Raw genomic sequence first — 23,703 nt, 5'->3', positions numbered from 1 at the left:
TCATGGGTAATCTCATGACAAAAAGTATCACAAAAAATGGGTATCCAAGGTTTCAAATTCTTGTACATCCACAAAACCATCACTATATCACTGTCACTATTTTTAAGAGATTGTCCGACACTTTTGAATTCACCGTATATTGGGGGGGAAGTCAAAATAAATATTCAATTAGTTGAAATATATTTATTTCAGATTATGCAAAAATAACAATAAGTGGGTATAAAAGATAAAATAACAAACAGACCAAGACTGGTCAATATTTTAATGTAGAATAAAGGTTCCTAAAAAGCCGGACTAGTCTCGTTGGGAGCTTTAATCAAATAATTTTTAACCGACTTTAGTTTATTCACATGGATCGAATCCAAGACCCAAACTTCCGTCACACAAGTCAGATCGTCACCTTCAATATACTCTCCAACGACAATAGACGCGTTCTTAAGCACCGCCGTCACTTTCCCTTGACAAATAGTAATCAAAGCCTTCAAATCTGAAGCTTTGGGTGATGTGGACTGTCCCAAATAAATACAACCACAATCTTTAAAAATATCCATGGTGTAAGAAGGACCGAAAGCTTCTCTTTGCAACCGACACATCTTAAAGAACAAAACTTGCAACAACACGAAACAAACACCACCAGTGTACGCACCTGAACAGCAGGTGAATATTCAGTCAATTCGTAATCTTCTTCATTCAACCACGTCCCCTGCTCGTGCGATTTCAACAACTGAAAGTTACGGCAAATACCTTATTTAGGAGTAATTCAAGATTTTGGATTCTGGGAGTCGGGAAGCGGATAAAGTAGAAAATGACTCACCCATTCGTGTTTTAAAATCCAGCACCCCCTAGCAATAGCCTTCAGCATATTAATCGTCCTTTTAGCCTCACCCGCGACCAGATGAGTAGTCCTACTAGTCACAACATCCTCAACAAAAAATCGTCCCAAAGTATTGACTATACTTTCAAATTGGACCACTTCACTCGAGTGGAATTTAGTACAAACAATGCTAGTCTTCCTCTTTGGATCTAGCTTCAATTTACGTTTCTGTGTTTGCGAAATCGGGACAAAATCCATAGTACTCCGCCTTTTGATCGGAGTAATAGGAAGACTACTAGTCGATTGACTTTCGTCAGAAGTAAAAACGTATTTTGGTTTGGTCTGCGACAAAGTCAAACGTTGCGATCGCCTGCGTTCACTAGTATTTAACAAATCCAACAGTGACCCATTTTCGTCATCACTTGGGGGAGTTTCAATTTTCTTTTGCTGTTTTGGTGCTTTTTTCCCACTTGGCCCAATCCGAATATTGATGTTGTTGGGATTAACAAATAAATCCTTTGGAGTAACCTGCGGTTTTAGCCTCCTGTGACCCTCTTGTTCTTTTTCGTTTACAGGCGTTAAAAATACCGAAACGTTGACATCGTCAGGATTGTACAACTTGCGAGTTTTCTTCGCCGGAGTGGGATTTTGAACCGCTTCACTCTCACTGGGTGATTTAGATCGGCTCCTAATATTTCTAGTACTAGTACTTCTAACACTTTGAGCCCTACTAACAGAAGCAGCTCTGTTTCTGTCAGGTGGGGTGTCAGTAAATAAAGCCACAGAAACTGAGCGACGACTCCTCCTGGACGTTTCACTTCTAATGGAACTTTCCACATCTGACTCTGCACCCGAATCTAGCGAACTATTCTTCTTAGTTTTACCACGTTTAGTTTCAAAATCAGACTCTGATGATTCAACTTTAGACTTCCGCTTAGTTATTCGAGTAAAACTGGGACTTGGTCCTGATGGTTTCTTCTTCTTTGGTGTCTTTCCGGAATCAGTGGTGGAACTAGTATTGCTCCTTTCTTCCAAACTTTTGAACGCTCTTCTTTTTCCGACACTTCGCCCTTCTTCAGGTTTGTCAGTCAGAGACGTTCTTTCCAACATAACAGAACAATTCTCCTTGCCACTGATCGAATCACCAAGACCACTTTTAGTTTTATCAGTCCCTGAGGAGATCTTCAAAGAGGACATAATACTCGACTGTACAGAAGAAACACTTCCTTGTTTCTGTGATTTATTAGTTTCTGAAGATTTTGAATCTTCGAGACCACTTTTAGTTTTATCAGTCCCTGAGGAGATCCTCAAAGACGACATAGTACTCGATTGTACAGAAGGAACACTTGTATTTCCCTGTTTCCGTCTTTTATTAATTTCTGAAGATTTTGAATCTCTGAGACCACTTTTGGTTTTATCAGTCTCTGAAGAGACTCTCAAAGAACTCGATCGTCGACTTCGTTCATCAAGGTTTGGAGTTATGTCCATATCAGAGACAACACTCGTTTTTCTTAGTTTTCGTGTAGTAATTCGGCTGAGTAAAGAAGTGGAATCGGTGGATTCCGACAGAAACGAAGAACTTTGTAAAATATCTGTTTGGTCTTTAGAGCGTTTGCTGCTACAACCATCGATTATACCACATTCTGAATCGTCCGAAGTCAATTCGGGCGATTTCGCTTGTTCACTATTTAAAATCGAAGCAACTTCGCTATCGCTACTATCTGACAATGGTTTATTTTGAGCAGTGGCATAACTGCTCATTGAGGTTTGAGTCTGAGGAAGCATCGTACGACGTCTGTTTTGTTCAGTGGATTGTTTTGGTTTAGGTAACGAAGACCAAGTGCGACGTTTCTCGTCTTTGATTATGTCTTCATAGTCTTTTTGCAATTGCTACAATTGACTCAATTACCAGTGTTTTTGTTTTTAAGAAAAGTCTTACCGAACACATAATTGAGACATTAGCATCGTTTACTCTACTTCCAAAAGCGGGATAATTTTTTTCAGGGACTCGAGCGCTGTTCCTACGAACAGCGTCGAGCCATAAAACAGAAACTAGATGGATTTTCATAAGTCTGGCTTTTTCGAAGGTTGTAAAAGAACCGTCCTGCAATATTAATTACAGGGTAAACCACTTTGGGCACTACCTCTAATAGGAACTTATTGGGAGCCAAGAAACAACAACCACACAGATTTGTTCTAATTCATAACCCAGAAACAAACTCACTACCACACCAGGCTTTTTGGGAAATTTGGAGAAAGGAGAAAATTTGCAGTTTTTCACCCAGAAAAAAATTGCCGATATAATTACCGCCGTTTTTAGGGTTTGAACAGGTTTTTAACTCTAAAACCCCGCACGTTTTAACGCATTTTAGTCAGAAATTAATTGTTTCGTCAAAAATAAACCGCAAAATCACATTTTTCAAAAATAGAGCATTTATTAATTTCGCTTAACCGAGACGATAAATTACAACAGTTTTGCCGTTTTTTTAGCACGCTTTTCATTTTGGAATACAATTATTATTCCACGAAATTTTGTCAAACAAAGCCGAAAAATCGAACACATTTTCCAGATATTGAAACATGTCGGAAAAAACTCCCAAAAAACGCCGACAATAATTTTGTTATTTTTGCTTTGAAGCACGGTTTTCCGTCAGATATTCAATAAGTCATAAAATCTCATAAAAATCACCCAAAAATTGCGGGAACAGAGCAAAAGTTTTTGCTTTTTCGAGCGTTTTTAACAACCGATTTCTGTCAGAAGCAGTGGCAAAATATCGTCAAAAATTCACGAAAATAGCGACGAATTAAGTCGGAAAAAGTATTAAGTCGGAAATTTTTCAGCTAAATAATAATACTTCGCGAAATTTTGACAAATACTTGCTCAAAAAATCTCCCAATTTCCCATCCCAAACTCACGTAAGATCATTTAAATACAAGCATCCAACAACAGCAGCAGTAGTTTGCCTCTGCATTTTAAAAATTCTTCTTGAAAAAAATTACTGAATTCTCCTTTAAATGCAACTTTATTTAATGTAAAATGTTTTCTCTAAAATTATTTGCTCAAGAAAATAAGTTTCAAGGATTAGACAACAAAAACCTTAATTGTCGAAATCATAACAAAAATTAATGAATAAGACAAACCTCTTTGGTTCCTACCTCGCAATAATTACGTATTTCAAAGATTATATTTTTTGTTGGTGACGTTTATTCTTACACAATTATTGTAGTGCTGTTTAATTTTATTCAGTTTGTTACTCGCTGTTGTCACGAAGAGTCGCTCATAAATAAAATCAAAATTTTGCAGTTTAAAAATTTCAATTTGTTTCCTAATACGATTTATTCAGTATTAAAGATTAAATCTGCACTACTTTCATTCTAAAAAAACTACATTAATTCTGTAATATTTTCAACTACTAATTCAGTGGTTCACAGTTCTAATTTCAGTATTGTTAATGTTTTGCTACAGGAAAAAATGCTACAAAGGTAAGTGCATTATTTTTCATCTCCAACAAGATGTTGAACATGTGATATTATGATATATTTTTAATGTCTTGCGCTACAACTGTAGCAGAAAAAGATGCCATAAAGGTAAGTGTATTTTATTCTATTTCTTATTTATTGCCAAGTGAGAAAACTTAATTTCTGTGTTGTACTTTGTATTTCATTTCACAAACAAACAATTTATTTATTTATACATTTTCTAATAATAATCTTTGTTTATCTCAACCTTATTTCCTTTCCTTCCTAACAAGAATGCTTTAGACCTCCACGTGGTTCTTGCTGGACAAAATAATTTGACTAATTATAGCAATCCCTACGTGTAATATGTATTGTTGGTTGCATCTTACAGGTGTAAAATTATGTTCAAACTCCTTGTATTTCCCTACAAGACAAGATTTAATAATGTGCGAAAGCAAGCCAATGCAGATACGGGGGCTGTCGTTAAATGCTTGTTATTTAAAGACACTCAAGGCCACAAAACATACAAATACAGTGCGACCACGATAATCCAAACTAATGTTAATCTATTGAACGCAAGACGTTTAGTGTAGTTAATACATTCTCCCAAAAACTAAAAAAAAAATGAGAAAAAATTGCAAACACAAAATTGTTTTCTGAAAAAGTTCGGATTACCGAAGTCACGAAAAAAAGGGTAATAAAAATTGGAAAAAATCAGTAAGCCGCATACCAGCACCGATAACCCCACACTTACTTTAAAAATAACATGCGTGACGTCCCTCGTGAACTGCTCCCTGATCGTGGCCCCCATCAGCTTCATCACAGCTTTGATGCCTTCAGACTTGTCAACCCCATCCCTATTAACGTCCACGAAAGCCCTCACCCCTTTCAACAGCTCGCCAAAGGGCAGTTTGGGGCCCTTAACCTCATTAGCTGTCTCACTCAAATCCGAAGAATCGGAGGTCGAGTCTTGGTCTTTCTGCTCGAGCATCCTCCTACGCAGCACGGCCGTAGGGCTTTCACAATGAACCCTTCGTTTGACATTTTTTAGAGGCGTTTTTTTCGTTTCTTCCTGGCGTTTGTAGGCTTCGAAGCCACTTTTCTCCTGGACAAGTAACTGCAAGAGTTGGGCTTTTTTGACGGGGTCTTTCATCAAACTGGCGATTATGTCCGACGAGGGAATGTCGCTTTGCGTTGTCGACATGTTTTAAGTTGAAAACACAGACAGGAAACGAGGAAAATCACAAAATATCACATTTTTGACTGTTTACCAAAACACCATCACAGCACACTACGATCCCGCCAAGCGACTTTTAAACAGTGCTACCAACGGGGAACTTATCACCAACTGGGCCAATCCACCACAAATAATTACCAAAATCGCCCCCTAATCACCCCTAACTCTTCTAAAGGCACAAAATGGCATTAAATTATCACGGGATGGGTCGTTCGGTTAAAATTCGCAGCTGGATGTTAGTGACTTTATCCCCAGGCATTGCCACACCTGTGACTAGTGTTAGTTTGATTTGTGGGGTTAGGTGTGGGCATGGCAGCCCCCATTGAAGCCCTAACAGAGGCAGTTTTGCAAAAAACAAAAGACTCGTCGTTTCTTAAAGAAAAAGTGTCAGGTTACGACTGGTCACAGGGCTTGAACTATGACAAACTCCTCAAAAGTTATCTGCACACCGGTTTTCAAGCCACTAATTTTGGACTTGCCGTTGAAGAAATCAACAAAATGATCGAATGTCGCAAAGCCCCAATTCCCGAAGACAGGTACGTCGATAATGAGGACCCCTTTATCGGTGTCAAGAACAACTGTGCGATTTTTTTGGGGTACACCTCAAATATTGTCTCGAGTGGCTTACGCGAGACAATTAAGTTTCTAGTGCAACACAAGTTGGTTGATTGTATTGTTACGACAGCGGGGGGCGTAGAGGAGGACTTTATCAAGTGTATGGCCCCCACGTTTCTGGGGAATTTTGCGTTAGATGGGGTCAACTTAAGGAGTAATGGGATCAATAGAATCGGGAATTTGTTAGTGCCTAATGATAATTATTGCCAATTCGAGAACTGGATTATGCCCCTTCTGGACGAAATGTTAGTTGAACAGAAAGAGGGGGCTTTGTGGAGCCCCAGTAAAGTCATAACTAGGCTAGGTGAAAGGATAAATAACGACGAAAGTATTTATTACTGGGCTGCTAAAAATAAAATCCCTGTTTTTTGCCCGGCTTTGACTGATGGAAGCATAGGCGATATGATGTTTATGCACTCATTCCGAAATCCGGGCCTGGTTTTGGACATTATTTCGGACTTGAGACAGTTAAATTTAATGGCAATGAAGGCAATCAACACCGGGATGATTATAATCGGGGGTGGCGTGGTCAAGCACCACATTTGCAATGCCAATTTAATGGTAATTAAAGTGGCCTGTGATTTTGAAATTAAGTTGGCAACTTTGCCTTCAAACGTCACACTTAGGCCAACTATAGCACCAGTGTTGTCAGCTCAACAAGTGCCAAATCTGAGTTTTTAACTCAAAAAAATGTAAAAATAACGTCTGTCTAGTTATGTAATTGTTTTTTTTATTTGCGTACTTATGGCTTGTTTTTATCGAGATTTTGGAACAACGTGCTAGAATACTAAAAAAATGCAAAACTAACATAATTTTGTAGTTTTTGGCTTGTTTTGACGAAATACATTTTCATTTTATTGAATTTTCTACAAAATATTCGGGGAAGTGCTCAGTTTTTAAAAAGTAATTATTGTAATCCCAGTTACCGCAGATTTTTTTTATTTCTAATAAATTCGGGGTTGCCAACTTAATTTCAAAGTGACAGCCCACTTGATCAAAGAATTTAATCGAAAATTTCAGCGAAATGGTGCCGATTTTTGCGTGTTTCTGAACACAGCCTCCGAGTTTGACGGCAGTGACTCGGGGGCCCGCCCCGACGAGGCCAAATCCTGGGGCAAAATAAAAAAAGAAGCCACTCCTGTGAAAATCTACGCCGAAGCCAGCTTGATTTTCCCACTTTTGGTGGCCCAAACTTTCGCAAAGGAGGTCCAAATCAAAGACAAATAGAAACTTTATAATTTTATTAATAAAATAATTTCACTGCTTATGAAAAGTATAAAATTGACTTAAATGGAAGTTCGGAGTGCCGTTAATGTTCCAGTTCAAATTCCAAAGCCTTTGGCCTTGAAATTTAGTTGGCAACAGTAACTGGCAAGTTCAGCGTGTTGCCAACTTAATTTCAAAGTTAACTGCATGGTACAGAACGGCGTAAGATGCTTTGGGCAATTTACAGTACCTGTCATGATATTTGCTAACCTAAAAACACTTAATATTTGTAATATATCACGGTATAATTGATAAATGCTTAAGATAATAATTAAAACTGATGACGTGATGTTGGAGTTTTACTCGTTAGGAACAGAATCCCAAGACACGTTTTACGTAATCGAGGGTGTGTTTGAAGCACAGCCTCCTTGATAGATTACCGATACTTTGGCAAAAATGCTCAAGGTGGCTGTGGGGGAGAATTAGTACGAAATGGCAACTAGATCAGTTTGAGCTTGAGATAAAATCAAATGGCAACTTGATTGTTCTTAATTCTTTTGTTTCGATAATTCGACAGCTTTCGATAAAATAATCTGTACATCCATGGGTGGGAAGTTTTGTAATAATTTGAGATTGGAGGGAAAGTCGCCATTTAACAACTTGTTCCTTAAAATACTGAAACTTTTCGTTAAATTTTTTTCTTGGAAATCAACTTACACAATCATGGCGCAACAAACATAGATCAGGAAATCAAAACGTGACTCATCTGAGAACAGGGTGTCCCATATCCTGAGCACGTCAGGCAGGGGGAATTCCTGCGATAGCAACAGCGTAATCCACCTAAAAATTCCCTTTTTTGACACTAAAAACTAAGTTAAAAAGTTTGACATTTGTCAAAAATGACAACTTTTACGATATCTAGGTTTACAGTACTAGCTATTTTCATGTCTTTAAATGCGATAATTGCTATTGCTTAGTAATGTCATTAGAAAATCAAGTGAGTAAGTAGTAAAATGTTGACATATTCACCAGTTATGTAAATAGTAAATTGAAATCAAAGAAGGCTATGAAAATTATCTCAATGTCAAAATTTTTAACATGGTTTTGTCGGTTTTCAAGTGTTTTTTATTTTTGTCTCTCTACTAAGTTTGAACCTCGTTAAACGAATAAAGCAAAATTTGAGAAAAAAATCAGGCGGTCACCCACCTGAAACTATAAAATTGCGGCTTGAGTTCCAACTGTTGAAACTTGAGCCATACGTCGAGATCGCTGTTTTTCAATTGTACTAACATCCGGCTCATCATTTTGTTAATTCCGTGGTCGGTTTCGTCGAGACTTTTTATAAAGAAATCTCGGATTTCTGACATTAGATTCGTAAAGCAGAAAAAACTGTCACACTCGGCGTGTTCTAGGGGAAAAAGTTGGTAATTGTGCTGTGAGAAACCGGGGAATCACCTCTGAAAGTGATGTCCGGGTCGCAGGCAAATGCATGGTAAATGGGGCCAATTATCTCGTTCATGCCTTGGACGTAGCCTTGACCTGGGTTGAGTTTAGCGTAGAGGAAGAGGATGCGCTCCACCACCTCCCAGTGCGCTTCTTTGCCCTCCGTCATGGGGGCGTAGTCTTCGTTGGCTTTCTTAATCGATAGCGCTATCTAAACCAAAAATATCTTTCACCCACTAGCATGAGTGGCATACAATATTTTTTCTAAATTTTTATTTAATAAAATATGGAAAACAAAACAACTAACTCGGGAGAAAAAATAAGTAATAAATAATTATTAAATAAGTAATAAACACAGAAACCGAACTGTTTTAACTCTGTTTTGATTATTAGCTAAAATCTAGATTGATAAATTCTTTATTTATTTTTTTTTTATTGGAGCAATCGTGCCATCTGGCGACACTAATTGAAGTAACTACATTGAGGACGCGCATCCTAATATTTAGGCATCCGTAGTAGTCTTGCGTAATTTTTAACAAAAAAGGAATTAAGTTTGTTTATGATGAAATGCTAACAAAAAAGACATTAATTATAATAAGTCACGTTACCTGCTACTAAGATAAGCAGCATGTGGGACAATTAATTATTTTTTATTCGCCTGTTTTACATTTTTTGTACCTTAGTGATCCCTAATCCTTTCCTTTCCACATTGGCACACTTTAAGACGCTTCTTTGTACCCTAGTGTGTAGCCTCTTGACGTCATTACTGTTGACAATTTCCTGGCAGGGAAATTCCGTTGGTTGCTGGAAGAACGAAATATCGGGGCAAAGCCTCCTCACATCCTTATCAATCTGTAAGAGAACTTCGTTATCTTTGAAAAAAGTCTGCCACTGGCTGTCCGGATTGATGCTCAAAGGGTGGTCCCCTTCTGTAACATCCCCATTGCCTTCCTGTGACCCTGGCATGACCACCATCTCGTCTAAAAACTAAAAATTGGCACAAAATTCAGCTAGAAAGCGAGGTTTTATCACCGATGAATTGTTTGTACAATTGTCGCTTTTCTTGCAAAAATAAGGGCCATTGTGACTTATCAGTGGGTAAATAATTTAACAACAGCCTCCAACACAGAGCCCTCCGGCCCTGATCGTCAGGAATACCTTCAATTTTATTAGTTAAAAGTAATAGACACTTGACGCCCCCTTACCATGAAACGACAAGCTTTTTAATTTTTTCAAGTCTATAACTTCCTGGTCCAGGACATCATCGAATTCTTTGAGTCTGCGACAGGGTAAATAGGGGGTGCTAAGTGGTTAAATTAATGAATTTTACCTTGCTCTGTATGCCATATTTTGACTGAGGGTGACAGAAGTTTGACATTTGACCCAGAGAGGTTATGTCAATATGTTTTTAAAGTACCCTGAATGTTTATTTTTATGTTTATAATGTTTACTGATTCGGTGATAGCACCAGATAGGACCAATTCAATTTCGAAGCGTTTCTTAGTCCCACGAATTCATATCGGGGAAGACAGCACCAAAAATGGTGATGGCACCATGAACATTACCATTAAGGTCCCAAGGGGTGTTTTTCCAAACATGATTTTTTTACAGTCGAAGGCCCCATCAAAGGGCTTAATCTCCTGCAAAAATAAAGAAAATTGCGGGATATAAAAGAGGTGAAAAAAAATAAAGTTTGTGAAATCGGCAAAGAAAGAAGAAAGAATCTTTAAAAATTCATTAAGGTCCCAAGGGGTGTTTGTCCAAACATAATTTTTTTACAGTCGAAGGGCTTAATCTCCTGCAAAAATAAAGAAAAATGCAGGATATAAAGGGCGTGAAAAAAAATCAGTTTGCATTGCTTGAATATGAGAATAAAAAATGCAGAAATTAAATACAGTTATTGATGTTTTTATAATGATATACGATTATAATGAAAATTTTCGTGGTGTGAACTTAGCTGTAAAAAACGAGAATGATGGGGAAATGGTGCTTGCTCCGTGCGATTGCCTGGTCGACTGTAATTTTTTGTGCTGTTTTCCCCACATCTCGAATTCGCATCTGCCGGACTTCCCCACTTTCACCTGCTCAAAATATGTCAAAATGTCAAAAATTACCTAATAACAAAAATAGTTGGGAAAACATCTGGAAAAGTGTTGTGAAAAATTAACCGCCTGCACGTTGGCCCCGTCTGCGAAGCGCCCCCTTCCAATGTCATGTTTCTCCGCGGAATTGACTGAATTATCGCAAAGTAACGCGAGACCCCGTCCAGTTTTAGGGTAACGTTGTTTCACCTAATCATTTTTCTAGATGCTTCAATCCAAATGTCGGCATTCGAGTGCCCTACCTTTAGAAACGTGCTCGTTTTGCAACTCATCCTCCCCCGAAAGCCTGCTCGATATTTGCTTCAACTACATCAACAACAACCTGGACACGATATGTGTCTCCTGCAAGATCACAGGCCGGTTGCGCCTCAAAGAAGGGGTGCATTTACCCGTCGAGATCTGCGAGAAGTTCCTCAACGTGCGGTCGAATAGCCTCGTGAGAGTCAACTCGAACTTCATCCACATATTCAGGGACAGGCAAAGTACGAGGCTCAAGCGGGTGCGTTTACGGGACATTGACATCACAGACAGGGACCTGGAGGTGCTGCTAAGGCACCGCCTGTCCGAACTCGACGTTTCGTACGTCCCCAACCTCTCCTCAGGCTGCATCAAGCACTTGACCGAGTACGGCACCCTGCTCACTTCTCTAACAATCGGCGAAGAAACGGAGATTTTCCCGACGAAAATCTTCGGCAAATTGAAATTCACCGAGGAACATTACGACCGCGGGTTTATTTTCTTGGCCCCCAATCTCAAAAAACTGACCCTGAAGCGCTTAAACGCCCTCCAGCCGGACTTTTTCGTCTTGTTGTTGCGGCATTTCTCCGCTTTGACCCACTTGGATTTGTCGGGTTGTAGCGACTTGGGGGGGTTTGAGTACACGGAACATTTAGTGAATTTGACCTCGCTGGTGCTGTACAATGTGACGGGGTTGGAAAATATGGTCCCGGCGATTTGTAAATTGAAGTCGCTGCGACACCTCGATATTTCGCAGTCGAGGGAAGAGAACGGGAGGTATGAGAATGGGGGGCAGATTCTGACGACGATTGTTAATAATTTGCCCAAATTGACATCGCTTGATATCTCGGGGACGAATTTGGCGGGCCGGGGGGTGGCTGATGTGGCCTCAGGGCCTGTGGCGTCCGATATTCCAGCGCTGAGTTCGAGGATGAATAACCCGTTTCAGTATTTGGGGCTGTATGAGACCTCGCATGATGCCTGTCTCAGGCACGATATTCCAGCGAAATTGGTAAGTCTGTGAATAATATTTGAAGAAAAAAATGCGGAACTTTTTCTTGGTATTTCGTCCAGAATTTTTGTTAAAACCTTTTCCGGGTCATTTTTAACAAAATTATGTTACCGAAATTTTCGTAGAATTCCATTGTATGAGCTGGTTGTTATTATTGAATTACTATTTACATCTGGCTAAAAAATTTAATAAAAATAAAAGAAAAAGAAAATTTTAAAATTAAAAGTTTACATTTTAGAGCTTGTGAAATGTGCGGATAGTGCTAATGAGTTACCTATGTCTCAAAAACTGGAGCTGATTCAAAAAATCTGTTTGTAGTTTTGAAGTCAGCGTCTAACAATTACTTATCAATAGCAAAAAATTCGTTGTAATGTCGATAGATCTTTGAATTGTAATTTTCATTAAAAACAATATTTTAAAATTCCAAAAAGAATTCCAGAAAAATTTCTGTATTAATTTACAAATAATTTATAATAAATTCTAATTAATTCATAATTAATTCTGAATTAGTTCTGCAATTTTATCTTAATTCCATTAATTCTCAATTATTTTTGATAGTTCTTAGAAATTCAATGAAATTTCCATTTGAAATAATGTAGCATAATTCTGTAAAAAAACAGTAATTTCAGAAAAATTCTAATAATTCCAATAAATCACTGTAAATCCAGATTAGTTTTAATTCTTCTGAATTAATTCAAAATAGAGGAACTTAATAAAAATTTTAAAAAATCGTTAAGGTCTCAAGGGGTGTTTGTCCGAACATGATTTTTTTACACTCGAAGGCTCTATTGAAGGACTTAATCTCCTGCAAAAATACAGAAAATTGCGGGATATAAAGGGGGTGAAAAAAAATAAAGTTTACGAAATCGGCAAATCTTAAAGAATCCTTAAAAATTCATTAAGGTACCAAGGGGTGTTTATCCGAACATGACTTTTTTACAGTCGAAGGCCCTATCAAAGGGCTTAATGTCCTGCAAAAATAACGGTATATAAAGGGGGTGAAAAAAAGTTTGCAAAATCAGCAAATCTTAAAGAGTCTTTAAAAATTCATTAAGGTACCAAGGGGTCTTTGTCCGAACATGATTTTTTTACACTCGAAGGCTCTATTGAAGGACTTAATCTCCTGCAAAAATAAAGAAAATGTGGTATATAAAGGGGGTGAAAAAAAGTTTACAAAATCAGCAAATCTTAAAGAGTCTTTAAAAATTCATTAAGGTACCAAGGGGTGTTTGTCCGAACATGATTTTTTTACACTCGAAGGCTCTATTGAAGGACTTAAATCTCCTGCAAAAATACAGAAAATTGCGGGATATAAAGGGGGTGAAAAAAAATAAAGTTTACGAAATCGGCAAATCTTAAAGAATCCTTAAAAATTCATTAAGGTACCAAGGGGTGTTTGTCCGAACATGACTTTTTTACAGTCGGAGGCCCTATCAAAGGGCTTAATCTCCTGCAAAAATAAAGAAAATGCGGTATATAAAGGGGGTGAAAAAAAGTTTACAAAATCAGCAAATCTTAAAGAGTCTTTAAAAATTCATTAAGGTACCAAGGGGTGTTTGTCCGAACTTGATTTTTTTACACTCGAAGGCTCTATTGAAGGACTTAATCTCCTGCAAAAATACAGAAAATTGCGGGATATAAAGGGGGTAAAAAAAATAAAGTTTACGAAATCGGCAAATCTTAAAGAATCCTTAAAAATTCATTAAGGTACCAAGGGGTGTTTGTCCGAACATGACTTTTTTACAGTCGAAGGCTCTATCAAAGGGCTTAATCTCCTGCAAAAATAAAGAAAATGCGGTATATAAAGGGGGTGAAAAAAAGTTTACAAAATCAGCAAATCTTAGAGTCTTTAAAAATTCATTAAGGTACCAAGGGGTGTTTGTCCGAACATGATTTTTTTTACAGTCGAAGACCCTATCGAAGGGCTTAATCTCCTGCAAAAATAAAGAAAATTGTGCGATATAAAGGGGGTGAAAACAAACAAAGTTTGCAAAATAAAGGAACTTTATAAAAATAATTCATAATAAATTCTAATTAATTCATAATTAATTCCAAATTAATCCTGCAATTTTGTCTTAATTTCACTAATTCTTAATTATTTTTGATAGTTCTAAGTAATTCAAAGAACTCCAGTAATTTCAGAAAAATTCTAGTAACTCCAATAAATTATCGTAAATGCAGATTAATTTTAATTTTTGTTGTACTTCTGAATTAATTCTGATAGTTTTCTCGAATAACTTTAAAAAAATCCAGTGATTCATAAATAAATACAGTAATTTAATAGATTCCATATTATTTTTATAATTTCAAATAGTATTATTTAAAAGTTTTAAGCACTTCTACTTTTTAATAGATGGAAATTATCCTATAAGGGGACCTTACTTTTGAGTAGATTTGGTCTCCAATGTTTACAGTCTCGCCGCATTTGTATTATAATTAAATTTCTGTATAATTTAATTAATAATAACATCGAATGCTCTTGGCTACTGAATATGATAAATTTTTCTGTTCCGCGTTTTAATGACCATCTTATTTAATAATGTGTGATATCAACTGTGATTCTTGGCGTAATATTGTACTGTCCTTATCTTCAGTGTAGTCGTAAGTTTTTTTTAATTGTGTATATTTACTGTAAATGGGTTTTCTGTTGTAAATAAAGTATTATTATTATTTAGGTTTAAAAGGACGAAAAACCCTACAAAAAAATTCAGTGTAAGTAGATTTTCTTAAAAGACAGTTGGAAAGATGGTGTCAGTCTAAAAAAAATTAAATAAACTGTCCATAAATTCTGGGAATTCATAAAAATTAACAAAAAATTCGCAAATTTTAAGTAATGACAACATGCGAACATAAGAAATCAGAAACTTTTATTTTTATTTAAATGCTAGAAAACGTATCGGTTTACAAGTTCCGTAATTACGAAATGTAAGTATTCCAGTTGGCCAATTCACAGTTAGATTATAACGAATTTACCAATTAGCGCAAGTTACGTAAAATTCTTATTAAAATGCGCATAAAAACTACACTGAAAAAATCGTAAATCGTTTTAATTAATACAATTTTGTTTCAACTTTTTACTGTTGGGTCTGAAATTACATCTTATTTTTATTCTGTTTCACTTAATTTTACAATACAGAAAATTGAGTTATTTTGTATAGTGTCTAAAGATTTTTTTGTAAACTATGTCAAGTTTTTTTTAATTTTTGTAAGTATAAATTGTCTATTTATGGGACTTCCAGTAGTGTGCTAACTTGATTCCTGACCTAATTATTTAATCGAAACAGGTGGTTAACTTGCGAATTGAAAAATGCATAAATAACATAATCAGTTTCAGTAGAAAACGAAATCTATCTAATCCAAGTTATGCGTTGATAACATTGGTATTAGTATCAAATGAAATATTATTCTTTCTTTGAATAATATTAATATCGTTTTGCTGTTAATTTTTTTATTCGACCTTCTAACAATTTTAAATTAAAATTGCATCACCAAGAAGGAATTAGAGTTTTTTTGACGAAACTTGGCACAAATGGTCGACTGTTAGTGAGTAATAAATGATTAAAATTTGAACCATTTCAATCAAGAGTTTTTAAAATTTAAGTTCTTTTACCAGCAAGGGTTATTTGTCCAATTTTTTACTTTTCTGACTATTTTTTATGTGTTTTTTTTACTTTGTGGTTGAAACACGTTGTTTTTCCAAATAAAAGTTTTAGTGTATGAGGTTTACGCTGCGTTTTTGCTCATACCTCCCATACTTAGGAAATCCAACAAAAAACAGTCCAAATGACCTAATTCTATGGTAAACAGTCAGAAGTGAAGTACGACGACCTTCAAACTCAATCATTGGTCAGAAATTTTTCTTGACCTTGAATTATTGCCATAATCCGAAGATGACCATTTTGGACTTCATTGTTTTTTTTTAAGTTTGCTTTCTCTTCTGCTTTGTCCTGAACCTTCTCTTATCAATGATTGATTATATCGCATAATGGTACTTGGATTCAAACAAATAGCGATTTCTCTCAATAAAAAAACACCTATTCGTTTCTCAAAAATTGTGCTTTTTTAAAGTTTGTTTAATTGTTGGTAATTTCTTTTTTGTCGTACTCCAGGCATATTTTCGTATTCATAACACTTAAAACTAAACGAATTTTAAAAAAATCACTCCAAAAATTGTCAGAAACGCAAAAAATTGCTGGTAAAAGAGTTCTTTACCACTTGATTAAAAACGTTCAAATTTTAATCATTTAATACCTGCTAATAGTCTAACATTTGTGCCAAGTTTAATCAAAAAATTCCTATTCATTCTTGGTGTTTGCAATTTTTATGGCACTGAGTATATTTATGATTAAATATTTGTATTATCATCAATTATCATATTGTATTTATTGTAAAAGAGTTATGTGTTGTTCTTTATCTCTTCCATATCCGTTTCAGTTGGGAAAGTTTGTTTATTTGAATGCAAATACAAAACTGAAAAGAATTATTTTTCTATCCTAGAATTACACAAATGGCCATTGCTACGTGGCTAAAACAACTTTAGTTTTAACAAAGATTTCCGTAATAAAAACAAATTTGAGTGTTTTATGGCATTATTATGTTATAATCTGTTGCTTTACTTTTTGGGCACAAATCATTACAGATTGCTGGAAACGCGAACGAAGAGCAAATTTTAGTCGCAGCATTAGCTTTTCTCGACCGCACTGACATGCTCCAAAAAGTCCTCAACGAGCTTTTCCATCTGTTACGTTTCGAAAGTTGTGCCTACGTTGGTCAAGCTTTAAACATAGTTTTGGACGCAATGAATCGGCATTTAACCGAAAGACACGTACAAATTTCGGGCAGGTATTTTCCCGTATTTATTTTTTTTTTTGGTCAATGTTTAGGGAAATTTTTTGCAGTGCCACACTTTTTTACATTGTCAAAGGTACAGGAAAACAACTTCATGACGCTGTTAGGGTAAAAAGACGAATAATTACGGCTTTATTGAACGGAATGAGTGTGCATAGGACGGACGAAACGATGATGAGGAACGGGTGCTTGACGTTGTGTCAGTTTAAGATTCCTTCGGATGTGGTGAGTTATTAAAATTGAAAAAAAATGGGAGTGTGATTTTTGGGTTCAGCTTTTTGATTACGAACGATTGGTCGATATTCTGCTCCATTCGGTTCATGGAATGGCACAAGAGAGTTTCGTCCAAAGGATAGGAATTTATCTTTTAAATTCTCTAGCTTGTCAAGTCGATAGGCAACAAAAAGCGAAATTAGGAGAACTTGGAGCTATTGATGTATGAATGTAACTGATTGATTTTTTGAATTTTTAATTGTGTTTTGTAGAAAATGATTTGGTTGATTGCTGATAGACTGGAAAGAGGACACTGTGATGATGTTTTAGAGGTGGCTTGGTCAACTATGTGGAACGTCACCGATGAAACGCCTTCTAATTGTAGAAAATTTTTAGAAATCAAAGGAATGGAGTATTTCTTGCAGTGTCTCGAGGTATGTTAACGGAAAAATTAAAAAATACTATATCTGAATTTTTTTTAATTTTTTTTTTCTCTAGTGTGTTTTTTAATGTTGTTATAATGATTTTAAAGTCACAGCCTACTTTGAACGAACTTTTAGCCGAACGCCTTTTTGACTGTTTTTGTATATTTTACATTTTTTTATTGAAAAAACTGCGATTTTATCTCAAAAACGTTCTAAGCAAATTCAAAAAATTGTGTAGAAAATGACACAATTTTGTTAATTTTGCGTACGGTTTTTATTGTAAAATGCAATTATTTGACGAAATTTTGTAAAAATAAACCAAAAAATCGACAGATTGAGTTTAAATTGAGATAATTTATGCACTTTTTGTTTACTCACTTATTTACTTACTTAATACTCTTGAAAGTTTTTAAAAAATTACCCAAAAAAATCAACGAATTGGTTCGAAATTTTTTTTTGGCGTTTTTTAGAGAAAATTATATTGTTTTGTTTTTTCAGCGTTTTAACATTTTTTTAAACGCAGTTAACCGAAATTTTGTAAAGAAAAATTTTATTTTAAGTTAAACACATTTTTATTTGTAAACTTAAAATTTCCAAACTCAACCGTTTTTGAGTTGTAATCTCTGATGTTTTCGAGAAATTTTGCTAAGCCGGACTGACAAAACACTAAATTTATTCGAAAATTACATTATTTTGTTTTTTTTAGGTGCGTTTTAGCAAACTTTTATCAAAATTTCGTACAAAAAAATCTAAAATTTAAACATTTTTTTTTCACTATCGGGGTTTGAAAAATAACTGAATTGTATTGACCATAATCACCCTATTTTGCTGTTTTTTATCCGAAAAATGACATTAATTTGAAAATTTAGCAAATTTTGCTAAATACGAGCAAAAAAATACTGAAGTGTGTTAAGGATGAGATTCTGTCAGGTTTTTTTTATTTAAAAACACTATTATTTTTCGAAATTTTGTCAAAAATAATCCAAAAAATTGCCAAATTTCGTGCAAAATGTTTTTTTGTCTTCTTCAAAGGTTTTTAAAAAAAAACAATTTTTGGCTGAAAATAAATCGTAAAATTGCCAAAATGAGTTCAAATTAATATAATTGTTGGCGTTTCAACAGTTTAGTTATCTTTTCAGTTAGACACTAAAATTTTTCGTGTTTTTTTTTTGTTTATTTATTTCATTTACTTTTCTAGAGCTTAAATACGTTCTTGGGTTAAAAGTTTGTTTAGAAACGCAATTATTTTGCAGTTTTTTAAAAAATAATCTGAAAAATTACTTGATTAGGTAAAAACGGTGAATAATAGCCTTTTTCTAGAGCTTTATCTCGTTTTCAAGTTTAAAACTCAATTATCTTCTGATATTTTTTTACCTGAACAATAAGAAGCTCTTATTAAGATATTTTCCAGCTAGAAACGCAATTGTTAACCGAAATTTCGCTAAAAATAATACGAAAAAACATAAAATTTGTTTGAAAATTGTGAGCAATTTTACGTTTTTTGGGTGTATAAATCCGTTCTTGAAACAATTTTGTTAAATCTAACCAAAAATTTGCCAAGTTGTGTGATTTAACAAAAACATTCTGCGAAATCGTCAAAAATGGTGTGCTTTTTTCGAGAGTTACACATATTGTCAGCTAGAAACGCAGTTTTTTTATCTAAATTTTTCAAAAAAAAAAAATTAATTCCAAAAGGGGACAAATTACAGGTTTTTCAGGTTTTTTTACATGCAATGAGCCAAAGATTGCCAATTGGGTTATTTTTATTGGGGGATAGAGAGTGTTTCTTTGGTGAATTTATTGTTAAAAAGTCAGTAATAAACAAACTTACATTTATTGCTTTATTTTTTTAAAACACGCTTCCCAAACCACGTGTTTTAAATTAAAATGTTTCAACAAAAAAAATTAATAACACAACACTCGCATACGCTCGTTGCATAACGACAGCCCTCGAACTTTAAGTTTGTGTTTTCGCACTCGTATTAGTAATAAATACAAAGATTAGGAAAATAGATCTGCTGCTTGTATTGAACATTTTGTCACGTTTTTTTTAAATTATTTATTTCGCCAACATTTCTGACCTTTTTATTCATTTTGTGCTATTTTTTTTTGTTCAATTTTCCGCCTTTTAACCGCAATTATTTTCTCTCAGAAATTCCCCAACAAAGACGAACTTCTTCGAAACATGATGGGTCTCTTAGGCAACGTGGCCGAAGTTCGTGAATTGCGCCACTTTCTTGTCACTTCCAAATATCTAACAGTTTTTTCGGACCTTTTGGATTCGAGAAGTGACGGAATCGAAGTGAGTTACAACGCTGCCGGTGTCATATCGCATATTGCATCAGATGGGCCCGATGTTTGGCTCGTTTTTCAACCAACAAGAGCTTACGTTTTGAATAAAATGGTGCGAGCTATAGACCGGTGGGATTTGAATTCGCAAAGGAATATCAATTATCGGTCGTTTGAGCCGATTTTGTATCTGGTCAAAGTGTATCACACGCCAGAGTGCCAGAAATGGGCCGTGTGGGCGCTGGCCAACATGACCAAAGTTTATCGTAAGTACAGATTTTTTTAATCTATTTTATGTATCTCCAGTACGAACTTTTAAGAACAATTACATTAAAAAATAAAAAAAATCAATAGTAACAGATTAAGTTAATACGAAAATGTTATCGAAAACCATATTAAAAAAAAACGATGCTGCAAAAAAAGGAAAGAATATGTACGATTATAATTTTCACAAGAAACTGAAGAAAACAATTATTTGAAACTTCAAAATTAGATAATGTATGTATTTTTTTGTTCACTTGTTCAAATATTTTTGAAAAATCAAAAATTATTCAATACAAAGGGCCTAACTAGTTCGAAAATTATGTTTTTTTATAACCGTTTCGAGTGAAAATAATATATACTTTTGTTTTTTTTACGTTTTAACACATTTGCAACTAGAAACGCATTGTAAACCGAAAATTCGTCTCAAAATTACGAAGTCAGGTAGAACAAATTTTGTGTTTTTCGAGACATTAAACACATTTTTGCTACACCGGACTAAAAACTTACTGAATTGTATTCAAAACTACATTATTCAACTATTTAGCGCAATTTTTATTTCTAAACTTATTAATTTTTTTAAATTTCGTCAAAACAAATCAAAAATATCGTCAAATTTGGATTATTTGAAGGTTTAAACACACTTTAAACTTTATTTCTTTTGCAATATTTTACTAAACCGAATCCCTACGTTAATTCCTTTTTTAAAAAGTTTTCACACAATTTAATAGCTTCATAAAAATTGTCAAATTGATTTGAAAATTTTGTTTTTTTCTTTTTTTTTTCGGTCATGTATTTACTTTTCCTGCTAGATATTCAAAAAATATTTCCTAAATGTTTGTCAAAAAGTTAACCAAACATTTGTCTGTTTGTATCGAAAATGGTGTAATTTTTTGTTTTTTTCGAGGACTTAAAGAAAAATAACTTAAGTAACTAAAAGATGGCGAAACAGGTTCTGTTTGTTTTTTTTTTTCGAGTTTTTTGTTGTGTTTATTACGAGGTTTGTCGGTGAATTAATTCAAAAGTGGTAAAATTTTTGAGTTAAACACGTTTTTGAGCTAAAACTTTGGGTTTTTCGCGTTATTTTATTAAATTATAACGTGAAATCATTAAATTGTTGAACATAAAACATTACTTTTGGGTATTTTGTGGATTTAATCAAGTTTTTAGGCTTAATATTGGGTCAAAAAATGAAACTTTTTTGAAATACGGTCAAAGATATAAGGAAAATAAAAATTTCAAAAAATTGAAATAACACCAAAAATGTGATTTTTGTTGCAAATTTCATAAAAAACGATTAACAAGTTATTAAAGAAAAACGAAAATAATTTTTTAACTCTACTAAGTTGAGTTAAATCGCTATATTTTGAACTGTGAAATTTTTTTTGTTCTCATTTTTTTTATAACTGTGTTTCTGAAAAGTGTTAATTATACTTTTTGAAAGAAAGTTATTAAGAAGGCAAAAAATTAAAACCAGTTACGTAAGGAATAACTGAATTTTTTTCGATAAAGTATGTTTTAGTGTTTATTTCATTTAAATACAATATGTGTTTACTTAAATATCATTAATTTATTTGATACTTCGAAAGATGAAGGTTTTATTATTGTTTGTGTTTATTTTGTAAAAATTTATTCTCAATTTTTTTTAGTTGGTTATTTTTATAACAGATCTTTTTTGTTTTTTTTTCATTGATTTGAAAAAGTCCAAAAAAGAAATATTGAATTATTGTTTCACATAATGTTGATTTCAAAGCGACTTAACAGATAATCGGGGTTCTACTGTAATTTCAAGGTAATTCTGAACTTCTAAGAAATTCGGCCATAATTTCCATTTCAAGTAATCTCGGATAATTTTGAAAAAAAATTATTAAATTTAAGAATTCCCGTGATTCACAAATAATTTAAGAAAATTTCGCCAAAATTTTATAGTAATTCCAGATTAATTACTGTAATTTTAACTTAATAATTTTCGAAATTCCAAATGATTTCATTAATTCTAAATTCATTAATACGTAGTCCTAAGACATTTAACGTAATTTCCATTCCACGAAATACCGAAAATATCAAATTTGAAAAAGAATTTGATTAAGTCCAAACATATATGTTTAAGTAATTCACAAATAATTCCATAAAGTCCAGACATAATTTTAAAAATTTCAAAAATAGGGAATAGGGAACAGAATTGTAGAGAATTAATTTCCATTCAAAATAGTCTGTCGGACTTTATTTGAAGAAAATTTAGTTTACAACTTTTCTTGTTACATTTTTTCCTAGCAAATTTTTTTCTCGTATTTTTCGTGTCAAGCAATTGGGGTAATTGAGTGAATCTAAATTAATTAAAACAATTTGAAGCCGAACGCGCATTCTTTTCACGTCCTATTAAATAAATAATCGAAGATTTTTATTTTCCGTTGTTTGAATTTTTTTCCAGCTGAAAAGTACTGCTCCTTGATCGAGAAAGAGGGCGGTTTGGAGTTGCTCCAGGAGTTGATCGAACATCCATCTCCTCCAGCTCCTGTGAAGAACTTAGCCCATTTGGTGATTGAAAATTGCCGGAGGTACAAGGAGCAGGAGTGGACGAACTTGGAGGCTCAAGTGGAGGTGCAGCTCGACGGTTAATTTGTTATATTATTTATGTTTACTTTATTAATACTTCGGAACGATGGAAATTCCTTTGTGATTGATTGCGTTGATTATATAATTTTATTTTTTTATTTTCTTCAAGGGTAATCGTAACCACATTTATTGCGCATGTGTGGACTGTTAGTTAAACTAATTGCTACTGTACATAATTTATTTCCAATATGATGTATTAAATGGGTTAGCCTTACTCTGTGGAATTAGTTTCTCTATTTTATCATGACATTATTATTATTATGTTATTTATGCCATTTAATTATATTTTATTTATCTAAGTCTAGGTTTTTTACCTGTCCTATTATCACCCGTTTGTAAGCGGAAGTCGATGGTGGCACTTTTCGGCGAATTTGTTACAGCTTGAATAAATAATTTAATAAATCTACTTTGGTTTTCTTAACCCCAATGTCACAACTCAGAAACGCTTTTAAGTTATATTTTTTTAATTTATTATTTTGAGGTAAGTATGACTCAGTAAGTTTTCATTTGCAACCAATTGCACACTTGATTTAGGAACTATTTATTATCGGCGTATTGGAGCCAAAATAAATTTATTTTTGTCAGTAGTTCAATGATAGTGCAACCAGTTACAGTAACAGAGTCAAATGTATGTATCTGAATGTATTGTTTGATAGTTTAAATAGGGAAAATGTTGAAGAATGAAACAACATACATTCGCATTTTTTTATTCAGAGCTTTTTTTAAACTTAAATGCTTTTACTTCAAAATTTTTTTAGTAAAACTATTTTTAAAATTGAAATTTGTTTATAAAAAAAATAAATTTGGTCAAAACCGCATTTCGCTATCGTCAACAAAAGTTGTCATTTTTGCAAAATCTTAAAAAATTCATATCTTCTTTATTATAAAAGATACACATTTGAAACAGAGACATTATACAGGCACGT

General features: G+C 34.1%; 4 protein-coding genes across 4 annotated transcripts; 2 read left to right on the top strand and 2 right to left on the bottom strand.

Moving 5' to 3' along the window:
• Positions 1-168: 168 nt before the first annotated feature.
• Positions 169-5,660, bottom strand: MCPH1 (Microcephalin). The gene is made up of 5 exons (XM_015978748.2): positions 5,028-5,660; positions 2,754-2,918; positions 815-2,704; positions 647-724; positions 169-593 (listed from the first exon to the last, which is right to left on the bottom strand). Exons 1-5 carry the CDS (start codon positions 5,475-5,477, stop codon positions 282-284), a joined length of 2,895 nt encoding a protein of 964 aa, XP_015834234.1. The 5' UTR covers positions 5,478-5,660; the 3' UTR covers positions 169-281.
• A 27-nt stretch (positions 5,661-5,687) lies between these two features.
• Dhps (Deoxyhypusine synthase) lies at positions 5,688-7,680 on the top strand. The gene is made up of 2 exons (XM_008193257.3): positions 5,688-6,686; positions 7,146-7,680. Exons 1-2 carry the CDS (start codon positions 5,820-5,822, stop codon positions 7,350-7,352), a joined length of 1,074 nt encoding a protein of 357 aa, XP_008191479.1. The 5' UTR covers positions 5,688-5,819; the 3' UTR covers positions 7,353-7,680.
• LOC659083 (TBC1 domain family member 13) lies at positions 7,352-10,351 on the bottom strand. The gene is made up of 8 exons (XM_965415.5): positions 10,105-10,351; positions 9,980-10,053; positions 9,807-9,932; positions 9,453-9,754; positions 8,787-8,985; positions 8,538-8,739; positions 8,049-8,171; positions 7,352-8,006 (listed from the first exon to the last, which is right to left on the bottom strand). Exons 1-8 carry the CDS (start codon positions 10,119-10,121, stop codon positions 7,880-7,882), a joined length of 1,170 nt encoding a protein of 389 aa, XP_970508.2. The 5' UTR covers positions 10,122-10,351; the 3' UTR covers positions 7,352-7,879.
• Positions 10,352-10,826: 475 nt separating this feature from the next.
• LOC659004 (uncharacterized protein) lies at positions 10,827-23,179 on the top strand. The gene is made up of 8 exons (XM_008193256.3): positions 10,827-11,022; positions 11,082-12,125; positions 16,765-16,967; positions 17,024-17,198; positions 17,248-17,409; positions 17,459-17,620; positions 19,764-20,166; positions 22,593-23,179. Exons 2-8 carry the CDS (start codon positions 11,082-11,084, stop codon positions 22,778-22,780), a joined length of 2,337 nt encoding a protein of 778 aa, XP_008191478.1. The 5' UTR covers positions 10,827-11,022; the 3' UTR covers positions 22,781-23,179.
• Positions 23,180-23,703: the final 524 nt, after the last annotated feature.

Source organism: Tribolium castaneum, chromosome 1, assembly GCF_031307605.1.
Source record: "Tribolium castaneum strain GA2 chromosome 1, icTriCast1.1, whole genome shotgun sequence".
Lineage (NCBI taxonomy): Eukaryota > Metazoa > Arthropoda > Insecta > Coleoptera > Tenebrionidae > Tribolium > Tribolium castaneum.
This window is presented reverse-complemented; position numbering and strand designations above follow the sequence as displayed.